This window comes from Alnus glutinosa, chromosome 9 (genome assembly GCF_958979055.1).
Source record: "Alnus glutinosa chromosome 9, dhAlnGlut1.1, whole genome shotgun sequence".
Classification (NCBI taxonomy): Eukaryota; Viridiplantae; Streptophyta; class Magnoliopsida; order Fagales; family Betulaceae; genus Alnus; species Alnus glutinosa.
In genome coordinates, this window is record NC_084894.1 from 25,184,581 (window position 1) to 25,195,242 (window position 10,662).

Here is a 10,662-nt window from a genome sequence, read left to right on the forward strand (position 1 = left end):
TTTTAACAAAAATTTTATAAATAGAAGAAAGTGTTGTAATTGACACATTAAATTATATAAAAAGACTTGATTCTTTTCCTAATGCAAGTATTGCTTATATAATTTTATTGACAATACGTATTACAGTTGATTCTGTAGAAAGAAATTTTTCAAAATTAAGATTAATAAAATCCTAACTAAAATCAACAATGTTACAAGAAAGATTAAATGGATTAGCCATATTATCAATTAAAAACAAAATGTTAAAAAAACTCTAATATAAAAATTTAATAAGTAATTTTGCATCTCAAAAAGCGAGAAGAATGAATTTCAAATAAAAATATAATTTTAAATTAAATAATATTTAATTTTAAATAAAATGCATTACTTAAACTTCTCGTCGAAGACCCTAAAATATATCGAGCCGGCCTTGATATATATATTGGTGTCTTTGTTGTAAGAATAAGATGGAAAAATAGTTTTTAGTACCATAGTGCGATGAAAAAACGATGGGAAAAAGGTTCAAGAAATTGAGTTGGTTCAAATATATCGAGATGATTAATTTGTGTCATTTTAATGCTTTGATCAAAACTAATTAATTTTTTTCTTTACATTGATGGATGCGTTAAGTCAAAATTATCATTAAGCGTGCAGATTGTAAAAGAGTCGTTGTTTGGGTATTAAGTCTCATAATCGAATAATAGACAAATTTGAGTTTTTTAAATGATTACGAAAATTAAGAAGTGGCCAAGCCACTCTTTTGGCCAAATGGATTTCACCAGCCAGCCAAAGTGGATAGTTATGACTGCCCGAATCATTCTCATTTGGTCAAAGGGGTGGTTTAAGCACTAATATTTTTTTATTTTTTTTTAATTTCTTTTAAAAATAATACTAATGTGATATATAGAACACGCAATTATCACTAATAGGTTAGATGTAACATCCGTTAACTTTTTATATAAAAAATGGACGAAATACCAACTCTGTTTATAAGATGTTCACAAATATCATTTGTGACACTTCTGTACTATTTTATAATGGGACAAAGAATGTGTACTAAAAAAAAATTTAACCCTTAAAATTATAATATATATATATATATATAAGCAAAATTATAATATTGATTAACGTTGAATCATGTCAAAAATAATGTTTTATATTTAATTATTTGTACTCTGAATTCGTCGTACTAGTTTGTCACTTTTAGCCTGATTGATTGTTCAATCTTTTTGAAAAATATTTAAAATTACGAATATCGACCAGGAGAATTTACTTTATAAAATTATGTTTAGATGGTTTAAAAAACGTGAGATAAATTTTTTTAAAAATAAAATAGATAAAATCTGAATAATATTTTAAACAAATTTCGGTTACAGACTAACCAACATCTTCAATCCCTTCAAGGATTTCTCCTTCCCCTATTTTCCTGAATTTTCTCATGAAAATAGTACATTTGTGAACACCATAATCGACCGGAAGGAGACCCCAGAAGCCCACGTGTTCAAGGCCGATCTTCTGAGGCGGTGAAGGTTGAGATCGACGATGACGAGTGCTCCATATCAGCGAAGAAGGAAGACAAGAACGATACGTGGCATAGAGTGGAGCGTAGCAGCGGCAAGTTCATGAGGAGGTTCAGGTTGCCGAAAAACGTGAAGATGGAGGAGGTGAAGGCGACCATGGAGAATGGGGTTCTTACAATCACCGTTCCTAAGAAGGAGATCAAGAAGCCTGATGTTAAAGAGATTGAAATTTAGAATATAAAAACTTGTTAAAGAAAATTGAATAAATTGACCGGAGGCGTGAAAACATTAATTATAAGTTATATTTATATGTTTTAAACGACAATTGAATTTATTTTTATTTATTTCCTTAATTTTTTTTAATTAATTATTGTTCAACTCCATCTTTAAATTTTGCTCTTGTTATGATGGAAGTCGTTGGTGATGTATGACTAAAGAGCAAGATGAGGAAGCAACATTTTAATAAAAATAGAATATATGAAGTGCATTGTTCCTCAAATTGAAACATGAAAGCGTTTTTTAATTTGGTGATCAAACAGCAAATATTTGACGATCGATACTCAGCAAGCTTTGAAAGTAATGAAGAAGTAATTAATATCTTTAGTCAATAATCAACTACCATTTCATAATTATTAATTAATAATTAATACGGTAAAATTATAGAAAGTATGCCCCATTAATTCAGAATGGATGAATGGATAGCATGCATATGCCGTGACGCATGCACGTTGCTTCTGCCTGCGTGCTACCTATATATAATATGTCTTTTATATTTAATGTCACTTTACCGTGTCAAACCCAACCTAAAACATAGGTATATATATAATTATATGAATGTATTTATATTTGTTTGGTAAAAGATAATTGTTGAAAAGTCTTGACGTCTTTCTTTATATGTAATTAAACAACTAAATTCACAGCTTACCTAGTAAAGTTTTACTTACTAGAATTCAATGTTTTTTTTAGGTGGGTTACTCATTTTTCAAATATGAGATACGGGAAAGTTAAAAACAGGATGCGAGTTAATTACCATTAATAAATACATGCAATAGCTACAGTTGAGCATCTGTCAAACCATCAGCTTGATATGCTCAACCAAAAACGTCTTCGCAGGCTGATACTTCAATTCGAGCTATGGGTTAGGAATGGTTATTGTACTGAAGCCGGGTTTTGGTTGGAATTGTTAGAATAATATCGTTATGTTTCTTATTCAGTTTATTGCATTTTTAGTACTATTTCCTTCTTAACTTATTTTAGGGTTTAGTTTAGGATTTTTTGTCAACTACTCATAGCTTCTCTATATATAGAGGCAGGGACGGAGGGAGGGTGGGCTGGTAGGGGCCATGGCCCCCCGCCCCAAATTTCCCAAAAAAAAAAAAATTTTAAGGTGGGAAAAAAAATAATCTAAAAAATAAAAAAATATAAGGTAAAAATAAAAATTTAGCTTACTTGGCCCCTAGCAAAAAAAAAAATTTCGGCCATTGGCTCCTGCCTATAAAAACTTCTGGCTCCGTCCCTGTATAGAAGTTTCTTATAATACAATAATATTAAGACTCAATACAATGTAATCCATTATTCTCATCTGCTCTTTCTCTCTTTCATATATTTTACATAGTACCAAAGTTATTTAACAGAAATGAAACATTGGTCTGGAGAATATTTGAAGCTTAATGTATTTTTGGGGATGGTGGCAGGTAAACAATACTATAGAGGTGGAGCTGATTGTGAAGAAGGTGAGGAGTAGATCTTTGAGAATATGATGGGGTATGTTTCTTAGCTTTTTGGGGGTATTCATGTTGTGTGATACAATACCTTTTTTGCGTGCTTGGGTGGTTTTACGGGCTTGTGTTTGAGAGCGGGTAACTGATTTAGCGAGAGGCAAAGCCGCAGGATTAATTTTCTTGAGTTTACCTATGGTGAATGTGAATGATGTGATAGGGTATTCAAGGTACCCTAACCTCCCAAACAACCATAAAGAGTTGTATTATAATTTTCTTCATACCTTTTTATTACTCAAGACTTTTATTTATATAGAGGCAAGTTACACTGTTTAACATGGAAATATTGAAATATACGTAAATAATCCTAATTTTAGTGGGAATACAAAATCCTTTATTAATAGGAATCCTTTTTATAGAATGACTTCCTTTTCCTACCAAAAGTCGTGCTTTTATGAGCACCGACTTTCCCTTCAAGCTTTCCATGCAAACCAACCGCGCCACTTGGATCTTCTTCTTGAGCTACGGCTAGGTCTTCGGGTTCCTCTACTGTCATGCCACGTCTATCACAGTTGCTAGGGGGATACGTAACAGGTGGCAATGGATATAAAAAGGCAATGAAAAAAGAACTGCAAATAAATTGCACTCTGTATGATTGGAAGGTTGCTGGAGGAGTTTTCTGTATGAACAACTTTTACTCCATAAGTTTTTCATGGATTTGAAAGAGGTCCCTACGTGAGTTTTTTTTTCTTCTTTTTCAATATTTTTCTTGTTTAGATTTTATTTTTAAAATTAGTTATTTTTTATATTTTAATTTATAATATAAAAATAATAATATTTTAAGATGATTTGGAGCAAAGGCTGACGTGGCACTAATGAAAGTCAAAAAAATTAGACGGAAAACTCACAGTGAGACCTCTTTCAAATACAAGAAAAACTTAAGGAGTAAAAGTTGATTTTTAAAAAGTGAGGGAGTGATTTCAAATCGCACGTTGACTCATGAATTTATGAGACATTTACCTTAAACAAAATAGATTGTCAAGTGGAAAGGGAAATGGAGAGCAGGATTTCATGGATGTGATGCTGATCATCCTAAAAGATATGACACACGCAGCTACCATTAACAACAGGGACGGAGCTAGACATTTTAATGTGAGGGGGCCAAATAAATTTTTTTCTTAAGTAGGGGTTAAAGTATATATATATATATATAAAGGCAAATTTTAAGTAAATTAAACATAACCCAGTTTCGATATTTTTATTATTCCCTTCAAATTAAAAATCAATAAGCAAAAGTGAAACAAGTTTTTTGGAAAAAAAAGAAAAAGTAAAGAAAACTGCTGCCCAAAGATTCAGAAAATGAAAAATAAAAAATAAAAATAAAAAAAGCTCTCAGTTTCTGTACTAAAATTGAAAATTTTCAGTTGGGTGAATTGTGTGCTTCTTGACCTTCTCGCAAGGCTTTACCTGAATGACATGACTTTTGAAACTAACATTCTATTGCTCATTTTGTTGGAACAGGCCACTCTAACTAACACAATAACCCACTAACTGTTATACAAAACACACTATATATATTCTACACAAAACACATTCTGCTAAACGCAACACAAAACAAATGAAACACATATCTTTTAGATTTTTTAATGCCATCTAACTATTTTTTTCTGTTTTACGTTATTTTTGTCACATTCTTAGGAAATCGAGCTTTGTCAAGCGTGTGATTCTTCAAATCCACACGTCTTTTTCCAATGTACTGCTTTGATTACTAAACTATTTTCATTTACTTTGAACAAAGCCTCTACAACATTGTAAAATTCCTTCCATTACCTTCTCAGACATATCTGTTGCTACCCGTAAAATATTGAAGGAAAAAGTTTTGACAATAAAATTATCGTTCGAAATGAAATGAAACCAATGGAAGAGATCATAAAAGGTAAGGGGCTAAGGGGCCAAAAAATTTCTTGCTAAGGCCAATAGGCAAAAAAAACCCTTAATTTTTTTTTTATTTTTTTACCTTAATTTTTTTTTTCATAAGAGTTGGTATGCCCCCCCCCCCCCTTCATTGATTAACAAGGTCACCGGTCCGGGTTGCCGAACCACCCTGGCCGGTCATAGGTTGAAGATATATATATATATATATTGTTAAATATTATTAATGAGGCACACGGCATATGTAACGTACAGTTTGGTTTGATGTGTCACGACGATAAAATATTGAACGAAAAGTGTCACTCCATTTATTAAATGTCTACAAATATAATCTGCCACACATATATTAAAACTAAATGGTCCATTTTGCGCCACCTTCTTTTAGCTTAACACTGCCACCGTCGGCTTCGATCCAGTGCTAGCATCATCCAGCATTCGGTTCAGGGATGATCGATCAAATTTTCTGACTTTTGACCCACTTTGGTTTGGACATTGGGTACCCCTTTCCGATCCCAAGGAAGTCAAACTTGTTAATCACAACTAGGGGCGGAGCTAGCCCAAGGTTTTATCCACAACAAAAAAAATAAATAAATAACATTTTACCCTATTTTTTTTTTAGTTTTGCCCCTCCAATTTAATTATTTATTTAATTTTTTAATTTTGCTCTCAAATCCCAAATTTAGCATCAAAAGGATAACTATTAAGAGTAACGATTTTTTTACATCACATAGACGTACATCAAGTCTACACCAAAACACATAAGTATGAGTGGATCCTCCAAATCTTTCATAAATCTCATACATGTGAGTTTTACATACATAAATCTCACGTTCAACGTATCTTGGTGTAGACTTAGATTTGATATAAACCAAAGCCATGAAAAAATAATACATCCCAACGACTATAGGATTCGAGGACTAATTAAACACGAACAGTACGCAACACGTACAATATTGACAATCCCTCCAGCCGGCGGGAAATGAAGGGATCAAACAATGGCCACCTGTGTCCTTACGATTTTTCCAGTCAAAAGTTGGGAGTCGTGGCATCAATAGTTCATTCTCCAACTCTAAACCTTCGTCATTGCATACGCAATTCCGATGGACACTACGAACCTAGAAAACTGTTTTATTCACTATATATCTGCCGTTGACAGAAATTCTCTATCCCCCATCTCTTTTGTTAAAGGCAGGGAACGTTCTTAGTCTGTGTCTGGATGAGACAGAGATGGAAAAGGAAGGAAAGAGACGGCTCCGGGTGGTGCTTGTACCGGGGCCGTTCCAAGGCCACATAACCCCAATGCTTCAGTTGGGCAGCATCCTGCACTCCAATGGCTTCTCCATCACTGTCGTTCACGCCCAATACAATTCCCCTGAACCTTCAAGCCACCCTGAATTCAGCTTTCTTCCCTTGCCAGATACCTCATCGGCAGTCTTAACCGGCGAGCTCATAGCTTTTGTTTTGCAGCTTAATACCAATTGTAAAGCTCGCTTCCAGGAATGCTTGGCTGAAGAGATGAGGCAACAGGGCCCGGACGATGGAATCGCCTGCATCATCCACGATGAGCTCATGTACTTTTCCGAAGCAGCGGCAAAAGATCTGACGCTTCCAAGCATCGTCTTACGCACCAATAGTGCTGCCAATTTTCTTGCTCGTCATGCCCTTTTACAACTCAAGGAAGAAGACCACATTCCCTTTCCAGGTATATTTATGTTCGAAATTCAACATGAAAAAGAAAAGACTAATATTGCTACCAAACACATTTTTATTTCAAGGTTAATTATCCCACCATATTGACGACAAATTTTCTTTAAACAAAAATTTAAAACTTATGAAAATTACAATTTATAAATTTGAACAAATAAAAAAATTGTGAATTTAATAATTTAATTAATATTCTAAATCAGCCGGGGAGAAAAACAACACAAAATAGGATCCTTGTCCAAAATATTACACATAAATTCACTACCAAAAAATCACATTTTCTTGACGGTTTTTTTCTAGGCGGTTTTGAAAACCGTCTAGAATTATAGTTTTATAGACGGTTTTATAAAACCGTCTGTAAATTTACAGACGGTTTTATCAAAACCGTCTGAAAATTAATTTCCAGACGGTTTTTTTAAAAACCGTCTATAAATTTACAGACGGTTTTAATATAACCGTCTGAAAATTAAAATATACATACGGTTTTATTAAAACCGTCTGTAAATTTACAGACGGTTTTATAAAACCGTCTAGAAATTAATATTCAAACTAATTTCCAGACGGTTTTTAAAAAACCGTCTGCAAATTTAGAGACGGTTTTATTAAAACCGTCCTTAAGTCAACAGTTTACAGACGGTTTCAAAAGAAACCGTCTGTAACATTTTTCTTTTTTCTTTTTCTGTTTTTTCTTTTCTTTTCTTTTCCTGTTTTTTTCTTTTTAAAACCCATCGTTCTTTCTTTTCCTGTTGTTTCTTTCTTCCTCTTCATGACCGAAACCCATCTCTCTCAGAGCCTCTTCGCTCTTCTTCCTCTCTCTGGCCATCGATTGAAGACGGACGTCGATGGCATCTGGACGGTCGGCAGGAACGGGACGCGCGGCGGGATCTGGACGGTCGGCTGGAACGGGACGCACGACGGGTTCTCTCGACGGATTTCGGCCGGATCCGGCCAGATCTGTTGAACGTACGCCGGTGTACGTGCGTGGGTTTGACAGATCTAGCCGGATCCGGCCGAAACCCACGTTCGGCCAGATCTATGGCCGGAATACAAAGAGAGATCCGGCCCTTCCTCTCTCTTTCTCTCCACCCTCCGGCCCTCCTCGTCACCACTATCTCCCAAACCACCGGACGGATCTAACCGTGCTCATAACAATCTTTGGGTTTTTTTTGGGTTTGGATTGTGTTTGTTTATTTTGTTTTTGTTTTTGGTTTGGAGTTAATGTTTGATGGGTAGTGCGATGGAGAAGAAGCTGATGGAGATGGAGAACGTGCGCATACGTGCGACTGTGACGAACTTCCGGTGGTTCCTTCAGCCGGCGAGATGGTGGAGATATTGAAATGGACAACCTTCCGGTGGTCCTTCAGCCGGATGGACAAATTTTTTTTTTAAAAAAAAAAAAAACAAATTGTGGACGGTTTTGGACAAAACCGTCCAGAATCAGTTATGGACGGTTTGGTCCAAACCGTCTGGAATTGCGGACGGTTTGTCCCAAACCGTCCATAACCCGAATTAGCGACACAAATTTATGGACGGTTTGAAACCGTCCAGAAAAAACCGTCTGGACCTTTTTCCAGACGGTTTTTTGCAATTTCTAGACGATTTCAAACCGTCTAGAATTGCCAAATTTTTAGTAGTGAATTATCTTCATTAAATGGTCATAGCCCATCAAACTAATCATTATTTTTATGGATTACAGAGTTTCGATCACAAGATCCAGTTCCGGAGCTTTATCCACTAAGGTTCAAGGATTTGCCTATTTTGGGAAATTTAGATAAGTATTTGCAACTATTAAGTAAAGCTTCCAACATTGGAACATCTTCAGCTATCATTTACAATACAATTGATTGCCTTGAAAATTCATCACTCGGAAAAATTCAACAGCAATATCATCAAGTTCCAATCTTCCCGATAGGCCCTATGCATAGGATTGCCTCGGCCTCCTCTAGTAGCTTATTGAAAGAGGACACTGGCTGCATGGTATGGCTTGATAAGCAGAGTTATAACTCAGTCATTTATGTAAGTTTGGGAAGCCTAGCATTCATGGACGTCAAAGAGCTTGTTGAGATGGGTTGGGGGCTAGCGAACAGCCAGCAACCTTTCTTGTGGGTGGTTCGGCCAGGCTCAATTCGTGGTACTGAATGGATTGAGATACTGCCCAAAAGTTTAAAAGAAAATATTAGAATGAGAGGTTACATTGTGAAATGGGCACCTCAAAAAGAAGTTCTAGCGCATAGTGCAGTGGGAGGGTTTTTGAGCCATTGTGGATGGAATTCAACGCTTGAAAGTATTTGTGAAGGAATTCCAATGATATGCAAACCATGTTTCGGTGACCAAGGAGTGAATGCAAGATATGTGAGCCATATATGGAGAATAGGTCTAGAATTAGAAAGTAATTTGGAGAGAAGTGAGATAGAGAGAGCTGTAAGAAGACTTATGGTGGATGAAGAAGGGAAAGAAATGCGAAAGAGAGGCAAAAATTTGAAAGAAAAAGTTGAAATTTGCACTAGAGATGGTGGTTCTTCCAACAATTCCTTGAACAAGCTAATAAAGATTATCATGTCATTTTGATTTCATAGCTGTTTTGATCAAAAACTTTCATTTTTTTTTTCTTTCTTCTTATTGGAGGGATCATATTTCAAGTCCATATATGGAAGTTTCAAAAAAAAAAAAAAATCTCCTAATTATATTAATCTGTATTGTGAAGTATGGCACACTAGTTTACAATCCCTTACTCTCTTACCAGAGTACTTCTTTATATTGTTTGAAAGCACCTTCGCTATTCTCATGTGGTCTCCTAAAAGATCATCTTTGTAACGTTTGGTGCCCTTTATCCCCATTTCAATCCGGAGAAAAAACACATTGAAATATTTTATTTCAAGTTCATCCGACGAAAAAATTTCTTTAAACAAAAATTTAAAATTTAAGATCTTTAATTTGATATCAATTTAAATCATAATTTATAAATTTAAGCAGATAGTAAAATTATGAATTTAATAATTTAATTAATATTTTAAGTCAACGGAAAGAGAAACTACACATGCAATAGGATTCTTGTTCAAAATATTACACAAAAATTATCTTCATTAAATTAATGGTCATAGCCCATCAAACTAATCATTATTTTTATGGATTACAAAAATAAATAAATAAATAAATAAAAAATTGGTATGAATTTTCTTTTGATCCCGTCAACCTGCATTGTTTGAAAGCAATTGATTGCCATATCGTAATTAATCTTGATTAGCAGTGCAGCCGAATATCAGGGCGGTCCATGAAACCTCATTTTTCACCTCCATTCCTTGGAAAACACGTAAAGTCACAGTTAATCTTGATTAACTGTGACACCTCATGTACAAATCAACCAGAGCCGTTGATAAAAACACTGACTCCTTGATCATTCCATGTACAAATTAACAAGGGCATGAATCTGTCTCCCTAGACTACTCATCTCTCCTGTCCGCGCACAAGTTGATATTATGCCCGCAGTACTCAACTCCAGGTTTAGTACCAAACCACATAAATACTTTTTTTTTTTTTTTTTTTTTTTTTTTTTTTTTTTTTTTTTTTTTTTTTTTATCAAGATATCCCACAGTACCTATAGGTTCAGTACAAAACCACATAAATACATTTGCTTAAACGTTTCTAAAGCTTGGACGCAACATGACATATTTTTTGTCTCACATGCTTCAAATCTCTATCTTCAAATAAATTTGGTGATGACCCTAGTTCACGATGAATTTGTTTCTGAATTTTTAATTTTGTTTTGGGTTTTATTTATTTATTTTCACATAGTTAGCAACAACGAATGG

General features: G+C 34.6%; 1 protein-coding gene and 1 pseudogene across 1 annotated transcript; both read left to right on the forward strand.

Annotated features, from left to right (window-relative positions):
* Positions 1-488: 488 nt before the first annotated feature.
* LOC133876906 (18.5 kDa class I heat shock protein-like) lies at positions 489-1,733 on the forward strand (annotated as a pseudogene).
* Positions 1,734-6,232: 4,499 nt separating this feature from the next.
* On the forward strand, positions 6,233-9,426 carry LOC133878633 (UDP-glycosyltransferase 76E2-like). Its single transcript, XM_062317208.1, has 2 exons — positions 6,233-6,851; positions 8,550-9,426. The coding sequence occupies exons 1-2, from the start codon at positions 6,377-6,379 to the stop codon at positions 9,419-9,421; spliced, it is 1,347 nt and encodes a 448-aa protein (XP_062173192.1). The 5' UTR covers positions 6,233-6,376; the 3' UTR covers positions 9,422-9,426.
* The last annotated feature ends 1,236 nt before the right edge of the window (positions 9,427-10,662 follow it).

Coding starts and splice junctions, on each gene's coding strand:
- LOC133878633 (XM_062317208.1), top strand. CDS start 6,377: ATGGAAAAGGAAGGAAAGAGACGGCTCCGGGTGGTGCTTGTACCGGGG. Junction 6,852..8,549: donor AGACCACATTCCCTTTCCAG/GTATATTTATGT, acceptor TATGGATTACAG/AGTTTCGATCACAAGATCCA.